This window comes from Trachemys scripta, chromosome 9, assembly GCF_013100865.1.
Source record: "Trachemys scripta elegans isolate TJP31775 chromosome 9, CAS_Tse_1.0, whole genome shotgun sequence".
Lineage (NCBI taxonomy): Eukaryota > Metazoa > Chordata > Testudines > Emydidae > Trachemys > Trachemys scripta.
The window spans coordinates 45,039,337-45,065,778 of record NC_048306.1 but is presented as its reverse complement, the minus strand read 5'-3'; the positions used below and the strand labels follow the sequence as shown (position 1 = coordinate 45,065,778).

The 26,442-nt window shown below is 53.6% G+C and overlaps 1 protein-coding gene across 3 annotated transcripts in view; it reads right to left on the bottom strand.

Moving 5' to 3' along the window:
* Window positions 1-26,442, bottom strand: part of LOC117883008 (diacylglycerol kinase delta-like) — a 170,933-nt gene that overhangs the window by 32,051 nt on the left and 112,440 nt on the right. For all 3 annotated transcript variants that reach the window (XM_034781921.1, XM_034781923.1, XM_034781922.1), the window contains exons 10-16: window positions 19,135-19,297; window positions 17,040-17,148; window positions 16,357-16,496; window positions 15,693-15,774; window positions 14,260-14,351; window positions 13,457-13,556; window positions 12,851-13,097 (exon numbers count right to left, since the gene is read on the bottom strand). In XM_034781921.1, coding sequence (XP_034637812.1) covers window positions 12,851-13,097; window positions 13,457-13,556; window positions 14,260-14,351; window positions 15,693-15,774; window positions 16,357-16,496; window positions 17,040-17,148; window positions 19,135-19,297 — 933 coding nt within the window. The remainder of the gene's footprint in view (window positions 1-12,850; window positions 13,098-13,456; window positions 13,557-14,259; window positions 14,352-15,692; window positions 15,775-16,356; window positions 16,497-17,039; window positions 17,149-19,134; window positions 19,298-26,442) is intronic.

Below are 26,442 nucleotides of genomic sequence, written 5' to 3'. Positions count from 1 at the left end.
TATCCCAGAGTGCCTAGTGCCCCCACCAACCCCATCGACACTCTAGCCCTAGGAACATGGTGCACTGTGGGAAAACTCTACTGCCCTGCCTGTTTCCCAACTGTGACATGCTATTGATGGGACTCAGAAACACATAATGACTCCTGTGGTGGCTGTCCTGGAAGCACACGGCAGAGTGAAAAGGCTTTACTCTGAACTGCCCCTAACCTGAGAACTGGGTTCCTCACTAGGCTGAGTCACATGGACAGGAAAATGCCCAGGGCAGGCCCCTGTTCTGAGGGTAACTAGGGCACCCAGCTCCAGGGCTGCCAGACTGCACCATGGGCTGGTTAGTGACGGGGTTTTTGTTTAGCTGGTTTTTATTTATTGTTGTCTGTTTGTTTTGAATGGAGGTGTCCGAGGAAGAACACACACCCCCAGCCTGGCTGCTGCCGGATGCTGAGCGGTGAAGGGCATCCCCAGGGCTTGGGGTGCAAGGTGCTCCAGCACTCCCGGGATCCCTGGGAGGCTATGCGGTAGTTTTGGGGCTGGCTCCCACTCTCCCACCTGACAATGCATGCAGCCCGGGCGTCCCTGCACACACAGCCCCAGGGAGGGTGGGGAGGCCCGGGGGGAAGGGACAGAGCGGAGCAGGACTAAGCGGCTGTCCTGCAAGGAGGGGGAGCAGCAGAGCTCCCGGCTCAGCAGGGCTGGGGCAGGGATGATCCTCAATATCCTGGCAACCAGGAGCCGCCTCCTGCCAGTCAGCTTTGCTCCGTTCCAGGCAAGCTCTGCACAGCAGTGAGGAGGAGCCGGAGCAGGCAAGGGGAGCGGGCTTGGCCAGGCAGTAATGGCGCTTCCAGCCTCTGCGCTGGCTGCCTGCAGCACTGCTCCTCTGCTGCCAGGAATTCTGGGATAGACAGATCCAGAGGTCTTCCAGGACCCGAGTCAAGCCAGAGCCATGTGCACAGGAAAGCAATAGGGGTCGGACCCTAGGTCCCAGCTTAACACAGGCTCGGACCCTCCACGTCAGCTAACCTAGGTTAGCGTGGCTGCAAGGGGGGTTAGACTTGAGCTCAGGCTTACATTGCTGCATAGACATACCCTAGGGATGCCCAGCCAGCACCTGGATGTACCCGATGCTTCCTCAGCTCACTGCTGATGGGTCTGACTCTTGCAAGTGTTTTCACTCCACCTCGTAGGGCTGGCTGAGCTCCCGAGGCCCAGGGGGCAGAGGGGTCTCCTGTCCCAGCACAGAAACCCCAGCCAGGAGGCCTCTGCAGGCTGTCGTGGCACCTGGTCCTTGGTGAACCAGGCTCTTGCAGGAGCTGCCACCTGGCCCTGACGTTCTAGAGAGTATACAGAGCCTAAAGCCTACAGATGGGAATGCCAGAGATACTGTCTGGACTGGATGCTCAGGACTCCAACCCTATCTGGACCTGCCAGCAGCCCATGCGGTGCCTGCACAAAATGGGCACAGTGCTCCTGGCAGCTGCGGTTAGAACCGATATTAGATGAGGCAGCTGGAGTCTGGCTCACAGGAGGAAAGGCAGCAGGACTGGGCCCTTCGCTAGTGCCGAGCATAAAGTGAAGGGGCTGGTTCCATGCCCAAAGACCCAGGCGGTCTGGCATATGCTCTAGCATGATGAGAAGTTCACTGAGCAGACAGAACCATCCAGGAGATAGGGACCCCTGCTCTTTTGGCTCCTTCCTGCACTCCACCCCATGCTACCAGGACCTGTGACCCACCAGGGATGCTGCTCCTGGATTAGCCACCAGGGTGCGCTCCCTGACTTTTATTAGAGTCACCTCTGAGTGATTCACACTGGTGACTCAGTGACTCAACTTCACAGAGGGGGAAACTGAGGCCCAGAAGGGTCCAGGCCAAAATGATCAGCAGGGCCCCATGCTGTGGGGTGCCTCTGTTTTGGGCGTCCTGCCTGGCCAGATCTGGCTTGATTTTTAGAAGTGCTGAGCATTAAAAAAAACGGTTACCCACCTTTCGTAACTGTTGTTCTTTGAGATGTGTTGCTCATGTCCATTCCATACTAGGTGTGTGCATGCCCACATGTGCGGTCATCAGAGATTTTTGCCTTAGCGATACCCGTAGGGCCAACTTTGGTGCCCCCTGGAGTGCCGCGCTCATGCGTCGATATATCAGGTTCTGCCAGCCCTAGGCCCTCTCAGTCCCTTCTTGCTGACAACTGCGACAGAGAGGCCGGTGAGCGGGTAATGGAATGGACATGAGCAACATCTCGAAGAACAATAGTTACGAAAGGTAGGTAACCGTTTTTTCTTCTTTGAGTGCTTGTTCATGTCTATTCCATTCTAGGTGACTCACAAGCAGAATCAACGGAGGTGGGCTTTGAGCTCACGGTCTTGAAGCTTGTAGCACAGCTCTCTCAAACCTAGCATCATCTCAGGCCTGCTGGGTCAGCACATAGTGCAACGTGAACGTGTGGACGAATGACCAGGAGGCAGCCCAACAGATCTCTTGGATCGGCACCTGTGCCATGAAGGTTGCTGATGACGCCTGCACCCTAGTCGAATGAGCTGTCACGATCGCCGGCAGGGGCACATTTGCCAGCTCGTAGCAGTAGCAGATGCAGGCTGTGATTCAAGATGAGATTCTCTGGGCAGACGCTGGGCGACCTTTCATTCTGGCAGCAATAGCAACAAACAACCGCGTTGACTTACGGAACGGCCTTGTTCTATCAATGTAGAAGGCCAGTGCCCGTCTGACATCCAGGGTATGCAGCCTGCGCTTGTCATCCGTCACATGAGGCTTTGGACAAATAACTGGTAAATAAATGTCTTGACCAGTGTGGAACTGGGAGGCAGCCTTGGGCAGAAAGGCCGGGTGCAGATGCAGCTGGCCTTTGTCCTTATAGAAGACCGTATATGGCGGCTCCGACGTGAGCACCCTGAACTTGTACACCCTACGGGTTGAAGTTATAGCACCCACAGAAAAAAAATAGTGGGTGCTGAGCACCCACCAGCAGGCCCCCCCTCTCCTCCTCCCCAGCACCGAGCCCCGCCGATCAGCTCGTTCCCATCCCCCGCAGTGCCTCCCACTGGCTGCCATCAGCTGTTTGGCGGTGTGCTGGGGGAGGAACGGGGGGCGGGCCTGGGCGACGCATGGGCCAGATGCGGGAAATGGAAGGGGCGGGACCAGCCCCTTCCAGCCACTGAGATGCTGCTCTGCAGCCCTGCATGGCGGTTGCCTGAGAGAGCCTGGATGGGGAGGTGACTCCCGCTGCCTGCCTGGGCTCGGGTCCCCGGAAGCCGAGCCAGGCGGGGAGCAGAAGCCACCTCCTCCCCAGCCAGGCTCTCTCAGGCAGCTGCCGGGCAGGGCTGCAGAGCAGCGACCAGGAGGGGCCGGCGTTAAAATCAGCTCCCTCCTGCTCCTCACCTGGGCTCCTGGGGAGCAGGGAGAGCAGCAGAACGTGCTGGGAGGGCAGGCGCAGCAGGAGGACAAAGCACCCCTCCCCTACAGGTAACATGGGGCGGGGAGAGTGCGGTGGCCCCAGGGCTGGGAGCAGGGGACACACATGTGACCTGCCCTTTTGCTCATGCCCCCCCACTTTGGGGAGGCACCAGTTGAATACGGGGGAGAAGGAGGGGGCGGAGCAAGGATGGGAAGAGGTGGGGTGGGGGTGGGGCATCATGGGAAGGTGCAGAGTGGGGGCGGGGCCTAGGACGGAGCAGGGGGTCGAGCACCCCCCAGGAAATCTGGAAGTCTGCACCTATGGACCGAGTCCCAGACATGCAGGTAAAGGCACTCCAGACATTTCAGGAACCGCGCTGTCATGGGATGGACGAAGACCGACCAGCCTTGAAACGGAGGAACACCGAAACAGCCGCCAGGTGGATGGAAGGCCTGGTCTACACTATGACTTTAATTCGGATTTAGCAGCGTTAAATCAAATTAACCCTGCACCCATCCACACAACGAAGCCATTTATTTCGAAATAAAGGGCTCTTTAAATCGATTTCTGTACTCCACCCCGACGAGCGGAGTAGCGCTAAAATCGATATTGTCATTTCGAATTAGGGTTAGTGTGGCCACAATTCGATGGTATTGATCTCCGGGAGCTGTCCCACAGTGCACCATTGTGACCGCTCTGGACAGCGATCTGAACTCGGATGCACTGGCCAGGTAGACAGGAAAAGCACCGCGAACATTTGAATTTCATTTCCTGTTTGCCCAGCGTGGAGAGCACAGGTGACCACAGATAGCTCATCAGCACAGGTAACCATGCAGGCCGATAATCGAAAAAGAGCACCAGTATGGACCGTACGGGAAGTACTGGATCTGATTGCTATATGGGGAGAGGATTCAGTGCTAGCAGAACTTTGTTCGAAAAGACGAAATGCCAAAACTTTTGAAAAAGATCTCCAAGGGCATGATGGAGAGAGGCCACAATAGGGACTCAGATCAGTGCTGCGTGAAAGTCAAGGAGCTCAGACAAGCCTATCAAAAAACAAAGGAGGCAAATGGTCGCTTCGGGTCAGAGCCGCGGACATGCCACTTCTAGGCCGAGCTGCATGCAGTTCTAGGGGGAGCCGCCACCACTACCCCACCTCTGACCGTGGATTCCGAGGCGGAGATAATCTCATCAGCTGCACCTGAGGATTCTGCGGACAGGGAAGAGGAGGAGGAGGACGACGAGCTTGCAGAGAGCACCCAGCACTCCGTTCTCCCCAACAGCCAGGATCTTTTTCTCAGCCTGACTGAAGTACCCTCCCAACCCAATATCCAAGACCATGACCCCATGGAAGGGACCTCGGGTGAGTTTACCTTTTAAAATATAAAACTTGCTTTTAAAACAAGCATTTTTTAATGATTACTTTGCCCTGAGGACTTGGGATGCATTCGCGGCCAGTACAGCTACTGGAAAAGTTTGTTAACGTGTCTGGGGATGGAGCGGAAATCCTCCAGGGACATCTCCATGAAGCTCTCCTGGAGGTACTCCAAAAGCCTTGCCACAGGGTTTCTGGGCAGTGCAGCCTTATTCCATCCTCCATGGTAGGACACTTGACCATGCCATGCTTGCAGCAAGTAATCTGGTATCACTGCATTACAAAGCCTGGCAGCATATGGTCCCGGTGTTTGCTGGCATTCAAGCAACATCCGTTCATTATCTTGCTGTGTAATCCTCAGGAGAGTGATATCACTCATGGTAACCTGGTTGAAATATGGGAATTTAATTAAGGGGACAGAGGTGGCCGTTCCTACTTGGCTGTTTGCCTGTGACTGAAAAGAAATCCTTCCCTGCAGTTAGCCAAGCGCGGGGGGGGCGGAATTGGCCCTGAGCTTTTTGCGTTTGGCTAGCAGGGATCTTCCCTGTTACCAGCCACGCGGTGGGGGGAGGGGTACAGCGATCATCCCAGAGAATTGGATGTGGGGGGGTTAGTTTGTTTTCTGCTGCTGAAGGTTAACAGGAAAACTGCAGCAGTCAACGGGCTTCGCTTGGTATGTGGGAAAGGAGGGCGCAGAAGCCAAAAGACAATGGCTTACCATGGCCGCATGCAAGCTGAATTCTGTTGCCCGGACCTGCGTCTGTGATCTCTAACACCAAAGCCACAGGCACTCAATATTAAGATGGAAAATGCGACCTGGTACTGAAATCACATGTGCTATGTAATGTGAATAGTGTTGTTCACCATGAAAGAGTATAAGCATTGTTCTGTAAAATATATCATTTTAAAAACTTCTCTCCTTTTTTTCAACCCTCCCTCCAGCAGCTGCAGATTTTTCAAGCCTCCCTCCTCTGTCCCAAAGGCTATCACAGATAAGGCGGCGGAGAAAGAGGACACGAGACGAGATGTTCACGGAAATAATGGAATGCACCAGCAATGAAAGAGCTCATTTGAATGAGTGGAAGGACACGGTATCTCAATTTAGGAAAGATGCCAGTGAACGTGAGGTCATGAGGGACGCTCGAGATGAGAGGTGGCAGGCTGGAATGCTAGGGCTGCTGCGTGATCAAACGGACATGCTCCGGCGTCTGGTGGAGCTTCAGGAACGGCAGCAGGATAACAGACTGCCGCTGCAGCCGCTGTATAACCTCCCTCCCCCCTCACCATGTTCCATATCCTCCTCACCCAGACGTGTAAGAATACGGGGGGGGGGGAGGCTCCGTGCACCCTCCCACTCCACCCCAGTGGACAGCCCAACCAAAAGGCTGTCATTATATTGAATTTTTTCAGTGGCCTTTTACTTCCCTCCTATCCTCCTCCCAAACCTCACCCAGATTACCTTGTCGGTTCTCTCCCTATGTTTATAATCAATTAATAAAGAATACATGATTTTTAAATGATAGTGACTTTATTTCCTTTGAAAGCAAGCTGGGGGAAGGGGGAGGGTGGGTTCCTTACAGAGAATGAGTCAATAAAGGGGGTGGGTTTTCATGAAGGAGAAACAAACAGAAATTTCACACTGTAGTCTGGCCAGTCATGAAACTGGTTTTCAAAGCTTCTCTGATGCACAGCGCTTCCTGGTGTGCTCTTCTAATCGCCCTGGTGCAGGTGATTTGCCTCAGCCTCCCACCCCGCCATAAAGGTCTCCCCCTTACTTTCACAGAGATTGTGGAGCACACAGCAAGAAGAAATAACAATGGGGATATTGGTTTGGCTGAGATCTGAGCCAGTCAGTAACGATCGCCAGCGACCTTTTAAACGGCCAAATGCACATTCTACCACCATTCTGCACTTGCTCAGCCTGTAGTTGAACAGCTCCTGACTCCTGTCCAGGCTGCCTGTGTATGGCTTCATGAGCCATGGCATTAAGGGGTAGGCTGGGTCCCCAAGAATAACTATTGGCATTTCAATATCCCCAACGGTTATTTTCTGGTCCGGGAAGAAAGTCCCTTGCTGCAGCCGTTTAAACAGAGTAGTGTTCCTGAAGACGCGAGCATCATGAACCCTTCCCGGCCAGCCCACGCTGATGTTGGTGAAACGTCCCTTGTGATCCACAAGTGCTTGCAGCACCATTGAAAAGTACCCCTTGCGGTTTATGTACTGGGTACCCTGGTGCTCCGGTGCCAAGATAGGGATATGGGTTCCATCTATCGCCCCACCACAGTTAGGGAATCCCATTGCAGCAAAGCCATCCACTATGACCTGCACATTTCCCAGAGTCACTACCTTTCATAGCAGCACCTCAGTGATTGCTTTGGCTACTTGCATCACAGCAGCCCCCACAGTAGATTTGCCCACTCCAAATTGATTCCCAACTGACCGGTAGCTGTCTGGTGTTGCAAGCTTCCACAGGGCTATCGCCACTTGCTTCTCAACTGTGAGGGCTGCTCTCATCTTGGTATTCTGGCGCTTCAGGGCAGGGGAAAGCAAGTCACAAAGTTCCAAGAAAGTGCCCTTACGCATGCGAAAGTTCCGCAGCCACTGGGAATCGTCCCACACCTGCAACACTATGCGGTCCCACCAGTCTGTGCTTGTTTCCCAGGCCCAGAATTGGCGTTCCACGGCTATAACCTGCCCCATTAACAGCATGATCTCCAAAGCACCGGGTCCCGCGGTTTGATAGAATTTCATGTCCATATCCTCATCACTCTCGCTGCCGCGCTGCCGTAGCCTACTCCTCGCCGCCTGGTTTTGCAGGTTCTGGTTCAGCATAAACTGCACGATAATGCGCAATGTTCATGACTGCTGTCTTGAGCTGAGTGGGCTCCATGCTTGTCGTGGTATGGCGTCTGCACTATTCACCCAGGAAAAAGGCGCGAAACGGTTGTCTGCCGTTGCTTCTCTGGAGGGGGGGAAGAATATACCCAGAACCACCTGCGACAATGTTTTTGCCCCCATCAGGCATTGGGATCTCAACCCAGAATTCCAATGGGCGGAGGAGACTGCGGGAACTATGGGATAGCTATGGGAAATCGACGCTAGCCCTGGTACATGGACGCACACCACCGAATTAATGTGCTTAGTGTGGCCGCATACATTCGACTTTATACAATCTGTTTCCAAAATTCTAATTATATAAATTCGGATTAATCCCGTAGTGTAGACATACCCGAAGATATCGACAGGCTCTGGAGCTTAAGGTAAAGGATGTCCTGCAGCAGGAACATGCCAGTCCAAGGACCAACACGTGAACCCAGTTTGCCACATAGGTAGCCCTGGTGCATGGTTTCCTGCTGCCTAGGAGGACCTGTTAGACACTAGCAGAGCACTCCTGCTCATCCATACTTAGCCAAGCAGCAGCCAAGCGTCAAGTGCAGCGACACCAGTTTTGTGTGTAGCAAGTTGCTATCGTTCTGGGACAGCAGATCCGGCCGAAGAGGTACCTGCAACGGGGTGGCTGCTGCACACAGAAGTCCCAAAGGCTGAGCGCCTCCTGACAAAGGGCCAAAGACCTGGCATCTCCCTGCCTGTTGATGTAATACATTGCAGGTGTATTGTCCATCAGGACCTGCACCACCCTGCCCTTTGGGTGGAGTAAGAACACCTGGCAGGCCAAGCGAACAGCTCTGAGCTCTCTGATGTTGATATGAAGGGCTAGATAGTTTTGTAGCCAGCAGCCCTGGATGTTGCGCTCACACAGGTGGGCTCCCTAGCCCAGATCCAATGCATCCAAGACAGGGTGAGTGATGGAGATGGGGGTCACGAAGGGAACCCCCTGCAGCACCAACTCAGGATTCAGCCAACAATTCAGGGATGAGAGGACGTGACTCAGCACTGTGACCACCCGGTCCAGGGCATGTCTGCTGGGGATGTAAACCGAGGCCACCTACCTTTGCAGAGGCTGCAGATGAAGTCGAGCATGGCTGACCACATTCGTGCATGCGGCCATGTGGCCTATCAGTCGCAGGCACGTAAGAGCCGTGGTGAGCAGATGGCTCTTTATGTGGGCCATCAAGTCCAAAATGGCCTGAAAACACGCTTCTGGAAGGAAGACCCTGGCCCATGTGGAGTTGAGAACTGCTCCGATAAACTCTATGCGTTGAACTGGTGTTAACATGGACTTCTCTGTGTTTATTAACAGGCCCAGATCATTGCAGATGGACCGCACCGAACCGAGGCTGTTGCACCCGCTCTGGAGACCTGCCCTTGATGAGCCAGTCATTGGGACATATGAAGATCTGGACCCCTTGATGTCTCAGGTAAGCCACTGCCACGCATTTCGTGAACATCCTGGGGCCCGAGGACAGGCAAAAGGGTAACGTTGTGAACTGGAAGTGACGCCTGGCCACTATGAAACTCAGGAAATGCCTGGGTCCCTGGAATATGGAGACATGAAAGTAAGCGTCCTTTAAGTCAAAAGCAGCGTACCAGTCCCCCGGATCCAGGGAAGGGATGATGGAGGCCAGGGAGACCATGCAGAACTTCAACTTCTTGAGAGACTTGTTGAGGCCACACAGACCCAGGATAGGTCTGAGGCCCCCTTTGGCCTTTGGGATTAGGAAATAACAGGAATAGAATTTTCTTCCTTCCATGTCCTGAGGAACCTCCTCTATAGCCCCCAAGCCCAGGAACTTCTCAACCTCCTGAACGAGGAGTTGCTTGTGAGAAGGGTCCCTGAAGAGGGATGGGAAAGTGGGGGTGGGGTGGGAAGGAGGGGCAGCCAAGAACTGAAAGATATAGCCCCAAGGCACTATGTCCTGGACCCAGCAGTCTGACGTAACCCACGACCAGGCCGAGCGGTAGGGGAAAAGGCAGTCGAGGAAAGGCGGGTAGGATCCGGTTGGCTGATTGGGGTATCACTCTTGGGTGCACCCTCAAAATGATTGATTCTGGCCCCCTGGGTGTTTGGCGGCCCAGGCTGGTCTAGTGAATGGGAGGAAGAAAGGTGACAACAACTAAAACTAATGTCCCTTCTCCTCGTAGGTCCCTGACAAGACTGCCTGGCGGCAGCGATGGCCAAAAGAGCTTCCTGGCTGATTGAGGCGTGTGCATGCTCAACGAGTGAAGGGTAGCCCTGGTATCCTTCAATCCATGCAGCCTGGGGTCCATTTGATCTGAGAACAGACCAACTCAGTCAAAAGGGAGGTCCTGGATCAAGGCATGCATCTCCTGGGAGAGGCCTGCAGTCTGGAGCCAGGAACTACATCACGTGACAACTGCCGATGTGACCACCCTTGCCGCTGAATCCGCCGCATCCCATGCCTTCTGCAGAGAACATCTGACTGCCGCCGTGCCCTCCTCCACCAGCATGCCCAACTCCTGGGCCAGACCCTGAGGGAGGGATTCTGGAAACTTCTTAAGACTATCCCAGAGATTAAAATTGTACCAGCCCAGCAGGGCCTGATGGTTTGACACCTGGAATTGCAGGCTGGGAGCTGAATACATTTTTCATTGTTTTTGGGGGTCGAGGAGGTGGGGACCTGTCTGTCCTTCTCATTGGCCACAGACTCAACTAGCAAGCCTGGTGGTGGGTGGGTATAAAGGTATTTGAACCATCTGGCCAGCACAAAGTACTATTTCTCTGCCCATTTTGAGGTGGAAGGGATGGAGGAGGGGGTCTGCCACAGGGTCTTGGAGATCATGAGGGTCCCGTCATGTAAGGGTAGGGTGACGCGGGTGAGCGTAGAGGCCGAGAGGACATTGAAGAGGGTGTCCCCTCCTATTCCGCAATCTCCTGCACCTTGAGCCCCAAGTTCTTGGCCACATGCCAGAGAAGTCATCTGGTGAGCTAGCTCTGGAAGGTCCCATGACCCCCCTCATCCAGGGATGACAAGGAAGACTGGATCACTGAAGGAGGTTCTGGGGTCTTGACCACAGTTGGAGAAGGAGGTTTAGGGGTGGGCACAGTTTCCTCCACCCCGACCTCAGAATGAGGTTTCAGTTGCTGGTGGGGCTACCGACCGATGCTCCAAAGTTGCCACCAAGGAGTGTTGCGAAGGGGGCATCGTCACAACCGGTATGCCCCACACAGTCCAATACGGCCTTACGTTGGCCACTGGCTGTGCTGCCACTGCGGTGTCGCAGACAAGGGAGCGGGTTCCGGTGCCCAATCATACCGATGGGACCTGGGTGATGGGCTGAACTGGCCTTCTGTACCAGAGGAGCCACCTTCCGTCGACCAGGGAGGGGCCATCAATGCCTGCATTTGTTTACTGGTCGTGACTACTGGTGACTGTTGACCTGGTGTAACTGACCAGTGACTGTACTGGGGAGAGCAGTACTGGTGCCAGGGAGACCAGTGCCAAGACGGGGAACGTTCCCACCGCACCAGCGATCAGGACCGACGCCTGCAGGACGACCGGCGAGAGAGTGAGCGGTGCAGGGAAAAGTAGGGGGAGTGTCGACCCCGTGCCAGTGAGTAGCACTGAGGGGATCTGGATGCCAGCCTGGGCGACCGCCAACGCGACTGGGACCTGCCCCTGGATTCTTGATGTGGTGGTGAAGATCAACGTCTTCTGTCTGGCAACCGGCAGTGTTCCCCTGTCCCGTGAGGGGTCTTAACGGTGAGCTTGCCCTCTTGGGGAGCCTTAGCTGGGTCCTGCAGCACCAAGGTCATCATCAGAGCAGGTGGAGACCTGTGCTCTCTCTGCGCCTGGGGAGCCTGGGATGATGACGGTGCAGGCAGGGGGGTATGGGTCCCATACTACTCCCAGGAGTCGGTGGCGGACCTTTGTTGGGGCTGGGAGCCCCAACCGGGGAGGCATGATCGCATGGCTCCAGAGTAGCCTGGCAGGCAGGCCCAGGTCCTTTGGTAGGTGACCCTTGGGCCTTCTTGCTTGGTGCCAGGGAGCGCTTTTTAGCCTTCTTCTTCGGCACCGGTGATGACTAACAGTGCCAGGAGGAGCCAGGTGCTGGTGGTGCGCTCTGCACGGAGTCTGAGGCACTCGGAGCGACCAGCCTGGACAGCCCAGAAGCCAGGTGGAGGGTAGACTCCATCTGGAGAGTCCTGAGGCGTATATCCCACTGTTTCTGGGTGCAGGGCCGAAAGATTTTGCAGATCCAGCACCTCTTCTTAATGTGTGACTCCCTCAAGTACTTAAGGCAGCTGCTATGGTGGTCACTCTCAGATATAGACCTGCTGCAGTCTGAGCAGGGCTTAAACCTAGAACACCGGGGTATGCCCCACCTGGGGCAAAGTTTCCACTGGGACCCTAACTACTAACTAACTAACACTTAATAACTACTTAACACTACTATATGCAAACTATGTACAAAGGCACTAAGGCCAGAAGTTCAAAAGGAGAAACCACCATGGGAGGTAAGAAGGAACTGAGAAGGCATAGGGTTGGCGGTGCCTGATATACTGCGGCATGAACACGGCACTCAAGGGGGTGACAACTGGCCCTACGGGTTCCGCTAAGGCAAAATCTCCAACGACCGTGCACGTGGGCATGCACACCTAGAATGGAATCGACATGAGCTAGCACTCGAAGAACTCCCTTTGGGTGAACCTAGCATCATGGTGAGGCAGGTCCTGGGTCTCTCCAGCTGAGTTCCTCAGAACAAAAGGACTCAGAATCAGTGACAAATGGGGGCTTTGCCTTGCCTTGCCTTGCCCAGGTCACCGGCAGGATCAGGACTGGCACATGGCTCCCAGCCCTTGGATCTACACACTGTGCCATGCTGTGCCATGTTGCTAGTCAATGTACCTGTTAGGGTCAGCAGGCATCTGGAGGGAGGTCTCTGTACCCTGCCTGGACACTGGGTCCGTGGCCCCTGGCATTCCCACTGCCCTGGAGGCCAGCAAGGAGCTAATAAAGTACTGAGCCTTGCAGCTGGTAGTGTCTTCATGAAAGCGGAGGACTGATCCTCCCAGCAGAGCCTGCCGCAGAAGGGGGCCAGCCATGGAATGTGAAATGGGTGGCCAAGGCCAGTGACCTTGCAGAGGCCTTGGGTTTGGCTGACCCCCAACACTGCAGTCCCTTCCTGTCTCGCCCGGGCTCCTTACCTTTCTCTGCCTGCTCGATGATCTGCCGCAGGGCCTTCTTGAGGCTGTTGGCTCTCAGCATTAGCTGCTCCTTGGACTTGAAGATCCTGGGCACAGGGTTTGGGTTGAAGCTGCCCCCCCTACTACTTTCCTTGGCCTCGAGGCCGAGTGGGGCAGTCTGTGCACTCCCCTCGGGGACAACGATCGCCTGTGATTCATCGTTCAGCTCCCGCACCAGGGAGTCCAGCTTCTCGTTCAGCATTGCACACTGCAAGAGAGAAGCTAGTCATACCGGGGGCATGAACCACGGTGAGGCCGGGGCGTTTGCTGGCACACAGCCATGGGCTGGTCCCAGGGGAGGGTGTTGGGGGGTCACAGCCAGCATGGCACAGCACATGGCTGCTGCTCCATGGCATGGCTGATGGGAATATCATCTCTGTGGCAGTGTATTCTGAGGTGGTCCCAGGCAATGGGTTAATCCATGCTGCGAACCCCATGGAGAATCCAAAGGCTTAAATCCAGTGATTGCCAAGACTGCAGCTGCCCACAACACTGACTGTCTGCCACAGGGGGGGCGCTAGTGGCACAACACGCATCTCCACCAGACAGTGCCCCGCCAGGACTTACCTTCCTAGCCATGGTGTCAGCCTCCTGCTTGTTCTCGATGGCCTTCTCATAGGCCTTGCCAACCTCGGCCACAAAGTTGTTCACCGTTCCGCATAGGAACCTGCCAGAGAGAGCAGCATCCAGGGGCAGAGCCCGGGTGAGACAGGGGCTCCTTCCCACACCCCTCCCCACACAGCCGGGCACAGTGCCCCTGGAATGCTGCTCCTCCATTAGCCAGCAAAAGGTGCTCTCCAGCCCCACGAGGGAGGCCCCCACCTCCAGGCCCAGCTGTGCCATCTGCAGCGAGCACAGCAGCATTTGGTGCTGGTGAGAGCCCAGCACCCTGACATCACTCTCGGCCAAGCAGCCGATGGCACTCCGGCAGGGCCCCCGGGACGTGCCTCTTGCTGATGCAAACTGCAGCTGTCTGGGATTGCATGGCTCAGAGCCATGGGATGGGCTGTGATGCCCTTCACCATTTGGGCCCAGCATGGAGCCAAAGGCACTAGCAGCTGAAGGCTGCTTGGAGCCCTGTGTGCAATGATTTGGGGGCCTCAATCCAAGCTCCCTGGCCCAGATCCTCAGAGGTACTTGGCGCCTCACTCACATTGAGTTCAAGACCTATGAAGATCTGGGCCCCATCAACCACGTCACAGAACCACCCCCTCATTGGCACGGTTCTGCCCCGTTAGCACTGCCAGCAGAGGCCAAGGATAGGATGGGCCAGAGATTCCCAGCTCCCCTGCAGCCCTCGGAGGAAGCCCACCAGACTGGGCTCTGGCAGGCCAGCAGGGTGGGGAAAGCTTGTGTCCGTGCCCCCTTACTTTGCAGAAGAAATCACAACCGAGTGCTTGTCAGATTCCAGGATCTTGGCCAGGTGGAAGGCCACGGAGTCGGCGTAGTGAGAGATCTGGGCCTGCAGGACATGGAGGGAACAAGAGCACTTCCTGAGCAACAGCAGCAGTACTCCTGGTGCCCTCTCTGGATCCTCCTGGGCCAGCCACGCTAGAAGACTGCAGGGCTGAGCAAGCCCCTGCAGCAGGGGGGGAGCAGAGCTCAGTGCCTAAAGCCCCAGACTGGGAGTCAGGCTGTATCCCCAGCTTGCTGTGTGACCCTGAGCAAGTTATGTCCCCACTCTGTGCCTCAGTTTCCCTATCCTGCTCCACTCTGATTCTCTGCATGCCTGGGGACACCTGGAACCTGCCAATCCATCATTTCCTCTTCTGTTGTTCTGTTCAGAAAATGCACCAAAGGCCAGCTCCCCTGCAACAGGGCTAAGTGGATGCGGATAGCCTGGATTTCCGACGACTCCTTTTTGGGGTGCAGCTGCATGCGTGGTGGGATTGTGAAGCTTTATTGCTTCAAGGTTGTGAAATGCTTAGAGCTCCTCAGGTGGGGCAGGCTGCGGGAAGGTAGAGGATCGGGGTGTGTGCTATTACATGGCAGCCGAGTGCATGCTCTAGTGTGCGATTACAAACCCTGCGTTCGTTCCCACACACCCTTGGGGCAGTGGCAGCACTGAATGCCCGTAGCCTGCTGCAAACAAACGGCAGGGAAGTGCTTGGAAATCAGACCCTACATGCATGGCGCTGCACAGACTCTGGCACCAGACTATCTGAAGAGCTGACAGGCTACAGAGACCAGATGGAGGGAAGAGAAATCGAGGCACAGAGAGGGGAAGGTCACCCAGCTGCCAGAGACAGGAACTGAACTCAGGTCTGCTGACTCCCAGTGCAGTGCTCTATCCACTAGGACACACTGTCTTTCTTGCTGCCACCCCTCCCCTCGTATAGACTGTGCCACAGAGGCAGCCTGGCCACTCAGCAGCAGTAGCAGGCCTCTGTAAGCCCCACCAGGCCCTTTTAGCTTCCATCCTAGGCAGACGATCCCCATGCAACCAGAGCGTACACCCTGTCCAGCAACTTTTTCCTGGCTTGTTTCAGTTAATTGTTTCTCCTTCACCGAGGGCAGGCCGCACTCTGGGCTGGGCAGGAAAACATTGACACTGTGGCTTCAGGCTGAGAACTGCTGAAGTCGTTTCACCCAGTGCTGCAGCCCCTCCCCTCCAGTTACCTCAGGCCCTAGGTCTGGCCATGTGCAAGCAGTTTTTCCCCTCTATCCCCATGCTCAAGTAGCAGATATGCATAGGCAGGGGTCAGAACTCAGGAGCTGATGTTCCATGCCCCCAACCCCTCTGGGCCATGCTGCCACTCCAGGCCCCACCCGCCACGCTGGACAGGCAACAGAGCAGCTGTACCTGGATGCAGGAATCCCCATTCTCCTCCTCTTTGATGGCAGGGGGCGACTGCTTGGGCGCCTCGTAAGTCAGGACGCTCCATCTGGGGGGAAGACAAAGACAAGATGCTTGTTGCCGGGGCCCAGCCTTTGCCAAGCTATGGCCTGGCAGCCAGCCCTGCCCAGAAACCCAGGGCGGCCCCTTTGAGATGAAGGCAAGCACTGGGCCATGGTGGGGCAGGGACCTGCAGGGAGATGGGCCCTCCCCATAGGACGCAGAAGGGGGCTTGAGCAAGCCAGGGCAACAGGATATGGCAACAGCAAGTCAGGGGCAGGGGAGATGGCTCTCATCTCAGTCCTGGTCAGGCCCTGGTGTCCGGAAGGAGTGGGGAAGGGACTGGCAGCCCGGATAGACCAGGGTCCATTCTCCAAGAGCGGCCAGGCACAGAGGAAGATGCCCTGCAGTAGGTGGCTATGGGACAACCTGCTGCCTGGGAGATGTGGCTGGAAATGCAGGTGCACGATGACAGACTCAGGCTGACGCCCGGCCTCAGAGCCCTTCCCAGGGAGCGCCCACCCGGACTGAGCTGGTTCTCTTCCCCATTCGGGATCCCGAGAGGGAAGCCCCCTTCCTGGCCCAGGGGAGGAGTGAGGTCTGCCCAGCCCACAGCCATGCCCCTGCTCACCTGTCCAGCATCTTGGTGCTGGCCCGCTCCAGCTTCTCCAGGACCTGCAGCAGCTGGGTATCGTCATCACAGAGACTGCCCCAGCCCAGCACCCGGGCCAGGTCATTGCCTGTCCCCAGCGGTAGGACACCAAGCTGGCACTGCCACGGTAAGGAAAGAATTGTGAGCAAGAGGCAGCCCCCGATCTGACAGCCCAGCCAAAACCAATGGGCGTAGGGCGCCATGTCCAATGGACCCATCCTTTGGCACATGCAAGATCCCCTCCACATCCTGGGGATCTCTCTGATGGCCGTGGGCAGTATCTCAGCTCACACTCTGATTAGTACCAGTGATGCTCAGAACGGAGGGGGGGGGGAATCGCTGGGGGGTGTCCCGGCGATGGGCACAGCTGGCACTTTGGGACGTTGCTGGCATGCGCTGCAGGTTCCTACCCAAACAAACTCAGAGCACACCCGGCACCTGCACATGTCTGGCCCTGGTGACACACATCTAGCCCATGCCAGACCCACCAGTGCTGCCATTGTGCGATGGTTCTGGAAATGCGGCTCCTGGCTGTCAGGGCTTAGCCCACGCCCCCAAGCCAGCTTTTCACTACTGCCAAGGCCCAAGGGGCAGTGGGGGTGGGGGCTGCCCTCAAAGAGACGGAGATGGGGGAGGCAGCAGACAGACAGACTCCTCCTCACTTGCTTGTGCAATCCCAGCGCATCAATTTCGGAGAGGACCCAGCCCACGCTGCCATCTCCCCCACAGACCAGGATCCGGAAGGTGGAGAACTTCTGGAAGAGCCGCAGGCTGGCAAGGAACACACAGAGAGGAGGAGGAGTCAGGGCTAAAAGAGGTCCCAAACACCTGCTTTAGCTCAGCTCCCTCCAAGGAAGGCCCTGGCCCTTCCTCTCCCTCTGAGGGACAGCAGAGCTCACTCAAGCAGGGCTAACAGTCAGTGGTATGTCTAGACCCACGGCTGGCCCAGGTCAGCTGACTCAGGCTTGCAGAGTGTGATGAAGTGGGAATGTTCTTAATATTTTCTCTGAATACTGTGTGGGTGCCTCAGTTTCCCCTATGCATTTCTTAAGTATCGAGGTGGTAGGATAAGGATGTGTGCTTGTTGCAGAGCCCTAGAGGGCCAGTGTGATGCTGTCTGCACAGAGAATGGCTGACACCCAGTTTCCTGGCAACTGATGGCCTGGGCCCCTCACCTCAAGGTGCCAACTGAAGGTGTTGGAGAACAAAGAGATCAGGTGGCCTCCTTGCCCGGGAAAGAGACAAAGGTCAGAGGAGGGGCTAGAGGGGGTTTCAGTTTGGAGCTGGCTGGGGAAACGGAGGGAGGCCCAGCACTGGGGTCTGGGCTCCCTGCGCCCCAAGATGGACCTGACTGAGTGGGGGGTCCTGTTGTCTGTACCTACAAGCTTTGTTTTGGACTGTGTTCCTGTCGTCTAATAAACCTTCTGTTTTACTGATAGGCTGAGAGTCACGGTGAATCGCAGGAAATGGGGGGTGCAGGGCCCTGGCTCCCCCACACTCCGTGACACAGGGCTAGGCCTGTGGGGATATAAAATTGCAGGATAGGTGCTTGGGCTCAGGCTGGAGCCGGGCTGAGAGCCCGCGGCGGGAGGATCTCAGAGCCTGGACATCTGCAGTGCTCTTTGTAGCCCCGTCAGCCCAAGGCACTGACCCAGGCTCTGGGACTCGTGCTGAGGGTTTATCACCGTGCAGACATACTCAATCCAAACAGCCCGGCCTCATCTAGTTCAGAGCATTAAGGGCTGGAGCCCCAGTTCAGCCCCTTACAGAGCAGGTGGGAACTGCTGAGGTTTCTGTTTGGCCCATCTTGATGAGGACCTCCCAGCTACGGGGACGTACGGGGTGCACCTGGCTGGGTGGATGGAGTCGCGTGTCTCTAGGATCTGAGCAGCTTCCTTGTTTTCCCTTACTCCCAGGTAGCTCAAAGAAGGAAGGGAGAGAAGGGACACACTGTCTCATGGGGTGTGAGGCATGGCGCTGCTGGTGTGAGCGCATGGAGGGGGCCAGGCTGCAGGGGACACTGCAGGCGCAAGCATAGGGAGGGGGCGGGACTTCAGGGGGCGGTGTGGGCATGAGCAGAGGGAGGGGTCTGGGCTGCAGGGTGTGCTGTGGCCGGGAGTGCTCGGAGGAGGTTGGGCTGCAGGGGGCGTGGTGGGTGCAAGTGCATGGAGGGGACCAAGCTCCAGGGGGCTGCGCCGATTCATGCGCACAGAGGGGACCCGGCTGCAGGGGGTGCTGTGGCGTGAGCAAACAGAAGGGGCCGGGCTGCAGGGGGCCCTGTGGCATGAGCGCAAGGAGGGGGTCAGGCGGCTGGGCGCACCCTGGGCATAAGCACCGGGGGGGGGGGGGGGGGGGGGGGGGCTGTGGGCATGAGTGCAGGAAATTGGCTGGGTGGCAGGGACGTCGTCGGGCAGCAAGGGGCGCTGTGGAGTGGGCCGGGCGGCAGTGGGCGCTATGGGCATGAGCGCAGGGAGTGGGCCAGGCAGCAGGGGGCACCATGGGCGCAAGCGCAGGGAGTGGGCCGGGCGGCAGAGGGCACCGTGAGCGCAAACGCAGGGAGTGGGCCAGGCGGCAGGGGGCACCGTGGGCGTGAGCACAGGGAGCGGGCCAGGCGGCAGGAGGCATTGTGGGCATGAGTGCATGGAGGGGGCTGGGTGGCAGGGGGTGCCGTAAACATGAGCGCAGGGAGTGGGGTAGGGGGCACCATGGGCATGAGTGCAGGGAGGGAGCCGGGCGGCAGAGGGCACTGTCGCTTACCCCAGGTGAGGACCCCCGTTCATCAGGTCGAAGACTTGCGCCGGGTTGAGGAATTGCTTGAACTTGCGCAGGAACTTCACACCCTGATTGTCACCACTCTTGGAGTTGACGAAGGCCAGCAGAGGGCTGGAGCAGGACGAGGGGCAGGTGGCCTTCCAGAAGCCTGGGGAAAAGCCGAGTGCCCCAGTGAGCAGTGCAATAGCCTGGGGCTTGGGTCCAAGTCCCTGCTCTGCTACCGACTACCAATGTAACCTTGGGTAGGTCACTCAGTCCCACCTGTGCAATAGGGACAACAGCGCTGCCCTGCCCCAGAGGGTGTGAGGATAGAGACTATGAGGGGCTCAGAGCCTGGCAATAGAGGCCAGGGAAGTACTACAGAGAGCTGCTTTGCAATAGGCTGAGAGGAAGGGAGTGTAGAGGAGTGCCTTCACTTGGCCTTTCAGGCCAACAGCTCAGGGAGATTTTGGCTGAGGTACCTGGCAGATTCCCAGCCTCACCTCCGCATGACATGCAGGAATGTACACAATGAATGCTACTAATAACCCCACAACGAATGCTACTACTAATGGGCTTGGGGAGGGTCACAACCAAAGTCTCCGGCCCCAGACTCAATAGAGAAAAGCAGTTCCCATGTGCAGCATGGCCCCGCCCACTCTTCACAGCTGGAATTATTGTGTGCAGGGTCCACATGTGTGCAGCGCCCAACACAACAGAGCTCGGATCCCATTCGGAGGGGAGCCACTGGCTACTGCCCCAGCATACTACGGACGACGGACAGGAAGGGAGATTGACGCCATAGCAGCAGTGATGGACGGAGCTGGAGATGAACCATACAGGGAAACCTATGTTAACCCCTCGACATATGTGACATCCGGATACTATGGGAAGAAGTGCCACAGAAACAGAGACACACAGAACACTGCTGTTAAATTCTCTCCTAGTGCAATCTGGGGCTGATCTTGTTGCCACTGACTCTAATGGAAGTAGGATCAGCACCCCTTCTGAATGGACACTCATTCCACGCTTGGGTATACGCCATGTTCTTCCCCAGATACAGTGCCCACCTTATTAAGGTCTGGCCCTGACAATGCATGCATGCATGGCCCTTAGGTCTGATTCAGGAAGCATCCCTATTCAGGAAGGGCATTGTGATAAACAAAGAGGGGGGAGCTCCCTTTTACGGACACCCAGCCAGCCACTTAGCTATAAAATTTCTCTTAGTAGCTTCTCTACTTGCTTTACCTGTAAAGGGTTAACAAGCGCACAGGTAAAAGAAAAGGAGTTGGCACCTGACCAGGAGGACCGTATGGTGACTTGCCTACCTGGTGCAAAGGTTGCAGATCTCTCGAGGCATCTAGATAGACTTATGTGTAGTGCTGGGGAGGAGCCGGTGGTCGTGGTACATGTAGGTACCAATGACATAGGGAAGGGTAGGAGAGACGTCCTGGAGGCCAAATTTAGGCTGCTAGGAAAGAGACTGAAAGCCAGGACCTTTATGGTGGCATTTTCAGAAATGCTCCCAGTTCCACGTGCAGGGCCAGGTAGGCAGGCAGAGCTTCAGAGTCTCAATGCGTGGATGAGATGATGGTGTAGAGAGGAGGGATTCAGATTCATTAGGAACTGGAGAAACTTTTGGAATAGAGGGAGCCTATACAGGAGAGATGGGCTCCACCTAAACCAAAGTGGAACCAGACTGCTGGCACTTAACATTAAAAAGGTTGCAGAGCAGTTTTTAAACTAAGAGATGGGGGAAAGCTGCAGAGGAGCACGTGGATCAGACAGAGACTTAGAGGAAAGTCTATTGATAGAGATTCTCTAGGTTTTAGTCAGGAGGAGAGTATGGAAGAGGATAATCTAGGGGCCAGATCAGACAAGAAGCATTCACATAAAAAAGAATCAGACACATCAGAAAAGGGCAGACAAATAAACAGTGACAATTTTTAAAGTGCTTGTATATAAATACTAGAAGTCTAAATAATAAGATGGGTGAACTAGAGTGTCTCGTGATAAAGGAGGATATTGATATAATAGGCATCACAGAAACCCGGTGGACTGAGGACAATCAATGGGACACAATCATTCCGGGGTACAAAATATATCGGAAGGACAGAACAGGTCGTGCGGGGGGGAGTGGGGTGGCAATATATGTGAAAGAAAATGTAGTATCAAATGAAGGAAAAATCTTAAGTGAATCCACATGTTCCATAGAATCTCTATGGATAGTAATTTCATGCTCTAATAAGAATATAACATTAGGGATCTATTATTGACCACCTGGCCAGGATAGTGATAGTGATGATGAAATGCTAAGGGAAATTAGAGAGGCTATCAAAATTAAGAATCCCTCAATAATAGTGGGGGATTTCAATTATCCCCACATTGACTGGGAACATGTCACCCCAGGATGAAATGCAGAGACAAAATTTCTCGATACTTTAAATGACTGCTTCTTGGAGCAGCTGGTACGGGAACCCACAAGGGGAGAGGCAACTCTCAATTTAGTCCTGAGTGGAGCACAGGAGCTGGTCCAAGAGGTAACTATAACAGGACCGCTTAGAAATAGTGACCATAATATAATAACATTTAACATCCGTGTGGTGGGAAGAACATCTCAACAGCCCAACACTGTGGCATTTAATTTCAGAAAGGCAAACTATGCAAAAATGAGGGGGTTAGTTAAACAGAAATTAAAAGGTACAGTGACTAAAGTGAAATCCCTGCAAGTTGCATGGATGCTTTTCAAAGACACCATAATAGAGGTCCAACTTAAATGTATACCCCAAATTAAGAAACAGAAAAAGAACTAAAAAAGAGCCATCATGGCTTAACAACCATGTAAAAGAAGCAGTGAGAGATAAAAAGGCATCTTTTAAAAAGTGGAAGTCAAATCCTAGTCAGGTAAATAGAAAGGAACATAAACACTGCCTAATTACGTGTAAAAACGTAATAAGAAAAGCCAAAGAGGCGTTTGAAGAAAGGTTAGCCAAAAACTCAAAAGGTAATAACGAAATGTTTTTTAAGTACATCAGAAGCAGGAAGCCTGCTAAACCCCTGCAGTGGGGTCCCTGGATGATCGAGATACAAAAGAAGCGCTTAAAGATGATAAAGTCATTGCGGAGAAACTAAATGGATTCTTTGCTTCAGTCTTCACGGCTGAGGATGTTAGGGAGATTCCCAAACCTGAGCTGGCTTTTGTAGGTGACAAATCTGAGGAATTGTCACAGATTGAGGTGTCACTAGAGGTGGCAAAGTTTGCAGATGATACTAAACTGCTCAAGATAGTTAAGACCAAAGCAGACTGTGAAGAACTTCAAAAAGATCTCACAAAACTAAGTGATTGGGCAACAAAATGGCAAATGAAATTTAATGTGGATAAATGTAAAGTAATGCACATTGGAAGAAATAACCCCAACTATACATACAATATGATGGGGGCTAATTTAGCTACAACGAATCAGGAAAAAGATCTTGGAGTCATCGTGGATAGTTCTCTGAAGACGTCCACGCAGTGTACACCGGCAATCAAAAAAGCAAACAGCATGTTATTTAATCTATTCATTACTGATCTCGGAACCAAATGTAGGAGTGGGCTGGTAAAGTTTGCGGATGACACAAAGTTGGGAGGTATTGCCAATTCGGAGAAGGATCAGGATATCCTGCAGGGAGATTTGGATGACCTTGTAAACTGGAGTAATAGTAATAGGATGAAATTTAATAGTGAGAAGTGTAAGGTTATGCATTTAGGGATAAATAACAAGAATTTTAGTTATAAGCTAGGGACGCATCGGTTGGAAGTAACGGAAGAGTAGAAGGACCTCCGAGTCCTGGTTGATCGCAAGATGACTATGAGTTGGCAATGTGACGTGGCCGTGAAAAAAGCTAATTCGGTCTTGGGATGCATTAGGCGAGGTATTTCTAGTAGAAATAGAAATATAGAAATTAGAAATATAGAAATTAATGGAGATATCCCATCTCCTAGAACTGGAAGGGACCTTGAAAGGTCATTGAGTCCAGCCCCCTGCTTTCACTAGCAGGACCAAGTACTGATTTTGCCCCAGATCCCCAAGTGGCCCCCTCAAGGATTAAACTCACAACCCTGGGTTTAACAGGCCAATGCTCAAACCACTGAGCTATCCCTCCCCCCACGTAGGGATAAGGAAGTGCTGGTTCCGTTATACAAGGCACTGGTGAGACCTCATTTGGAGTACTGTGTGCAGTTCTGGTCTCCCATGTTTAAAAAGGATGAAATCAAACTGGAACGGGTACAGAGAAGGGCCACTAGGATGATCCAAGGAATGGAAAATCTGTCGTATGAAAGGAGACTCGAGGAGTTCGGTTTGTTTACCTTAACCAAAAGAAGGCTGAGGGGGGATATGATTGCTCTCTTTAAATATATTAGAGGGATAAATACCAGGGAGGGCGAGGAATCATTTCAGCTCAGTACTAATGTGGACACGAGAACAAATGGATATAAACTGGCCGTCAGGAAGTTTAGGCTTGAAATTAGACCAAGGTTTCTAACCATCAGAGGGGTGAAATTTTGGAACAGCCTTCCGAGGGAAACAGTGGGGGCAAAAGACCTCTCTGGCTTTAAGATTAAGCTTGATAGGTTTATGGAGGGGATGGTTTGATGGGATAAAGTGATTTTAGTCAATAGGTCAATAATATGCCATCGCTGGTAATTAGCAACAATGGTCAATGATGGGATATTAAAAGTTACTACAGAGAACTTTTTCCAGAGGGTCTGGCTAGAGAATCTTGCCCGCATGCTCGGGGTTCAGCTGATTGCCATATTTGGGGTTGGGAAGGAATTTTCCTCCAGGGTAGATTGGCAGAGGCCCTGGAGGTTTTTTGCTGTCCTCCGCAGCATGGGGCAGGGGTCGCTTGCTGGAGGATTCTCAGCGATTTGAAGTCTTTAAATCATTATTTGGGGACTTCAACAGCTGAGTCAAGGGAGAGAATTCTTCCAGGAGTGGGTGGGTCAGCTTTTGTGGCCCGCATCAGGCGGGAGGTCAGACTAGATGATCATAATGGTCCCTTCTGACCTTAGAGTCTATGAGTCTATGAGAATCATTAAAAAAGGGATAGAGAATAAGATGGAGAATATCTTATTGCCCTTATATAAATCCATGGTATGCCCACATCTTGAATACTGCGTACAGATGTGGTCTCCTCATCTCAAAAAAGATATACTGGCATTAGAAAAGGTTCAGAGAAGGGCAACTAAAATGATTAGGGGTTTGGAACGAGTCCCATATGAGGAGAGATTAAAGAGGCTAGGACTCTTCAGCTTGGAAAAGAGGAGACTAAGGGGTGATATGATAGAGGTATATAAAATCATGAGTGATGTAGAGAAAGTAAATAAGGAAAAGTTATTTACTTGTTCCCATAATATAAGAACTAGGGTCCACCAAATGAAATTAAAGGGCAGCAGGTTTAAAACAAATAAAAGGAAGTTCTTCTTCACACAGCGCACAGTCAACTTGTGGAACTCCTTGCCTGAGGAGGTTGTGAAGGTTAGGACTAAAACAGCGTTTAAAAGAGAACTGGATATCCTCATGGAGGTTAAGTCCGTTAATGGCTATTAGCCAGGATGGGTTAGGAAGGGTGTCCCTAGCCTCTGTTTGTCAGAGGGTGGAGATGGATGGCAGGAGAGAGATCACTTGATCATTGCCTGTTGGGCTCACTCCCTCTGGGGTACCTGGCATTGGCCACTGTCGGTAGACAGGATACTGGGCTAGATGGACCTTTGGTCTGACCCGGTACAGCCACTCTTATGTTCTTATGTAAAAGAGCCAATGGGAGGGCTAGAACTTTTTAAAATTGGGAAAAAACTTCCCTTTGTCTGTTTTTTGTTCTCCGGAGAGCGGAGATGCAGAGCAGCAATGCTGTAAGCAGCTTTAAGCCAGGTATGATCATAAATCATCAAATCATACCAAGAACTACTTATCTGGAACCCCCAAATGTGTAAGTAGATCAGGAATGTTTAGAAAGATGCAATTAGGGTTATTTCTGTTGATTTCTTACGGCTAATGGACTCCTCTGTGCTAACCCCAGATGCTTTTGTTTCCTTGTAACCTTTAAGCTGAACCCCCAAGAAAGCTATTTTGGGTGCTTAATTTTCAGAATTGCTCTTTTAAAATCAGATGTATTTTCTTTCTTTTTTGTTTTTGATAAAATTTACCTTTTTAAAAAACAGGATTGAATTTTTGGTGTCTAAGAGGTTTGTGCATGTTGTTTGATTAGCTAGTAGCAACAGCTAATTTCCTTTGTTTTCTTTCGCAGCTCTTCCCCAGGGGGCTGGTGGGGGGGGGGAGAATGAAAGGGCTTGAGGGTACCCCACAGGGAGGAATTCCCAAGTGCGCCTTCCTGGGTTCAAAGGGGTTTTTTTGCATTTGGGTGGTGCAGCATCTACCCATCCAAGGCCAGAGAGAAGCTGTAACCTTGGGAGTTTAATACAAGCCTGGAGCGGCCAGTATTAATTTTTAAAATCCTTGCGGGCCCCCACCTTCTGCACTCAAAGTGTATAAGTGCTATCCTGAATTGGGGCCATGCTGCAGAAGGCACAAGCAGAGGCTGTCTGACCAAGGTTGGGATCTGGGGATGGAGTGTAGAAATCAGGAAAGGCTGCCGGGTGTGTGGCTGGAAAACAGCCCTTGTTTTCTACAGGCAGGAGCAAATCCTTGGCGGCTTTTTTGCTGCGAGGCAGTCAGGGCTCAGCAGAGGATGCACGGCATTAGCTGAGCAAACCACTGACTGTTAAGTAAACTCCAGATGAACAATCTGGGAGCCCACAAAGCATTTACAATCAGTGCAGCACTTTTAAAGAAATTAAATTGGAAATGAAATCTGCTAATGGATCAGGGCTGGCACCGCTACAGACAGGGATCGATAGCTGGCCCGGAGCCCGCAGCCACCTCCGCTGCACTTGGCCGTGGAATCGCTTTCTTTTGCTACTCTTCTCATGAAAGGCCCAGTTCTGCATTCTGCACTGGGCATGCTGAGTGCCGCACAGTGCCCAGTATGATGCATGCTGCCGGGAAGGACTGTCAGCTTCGCTCTCTGCTCTGCCCAGCGCTGCTTCCAGAAAGGGAGGGGTCTTCCTTCGCCAGCTCTGGAGCGCAGCTTTGTGACTACACAGACTCACTTCCAGTAAGTGTGCATGTCTTCTGGGAGAGAGAGAGATGGGTGTGACACCAACGACCTGACAGCCCTAGCTAGCGGGAGGTTTCAGCTGTGGAGGTTTTCCCATCACATCAATCCCAACCCACAGTCCCCCAGCCTACTCCAGCCCTGGGCTCCTCACAC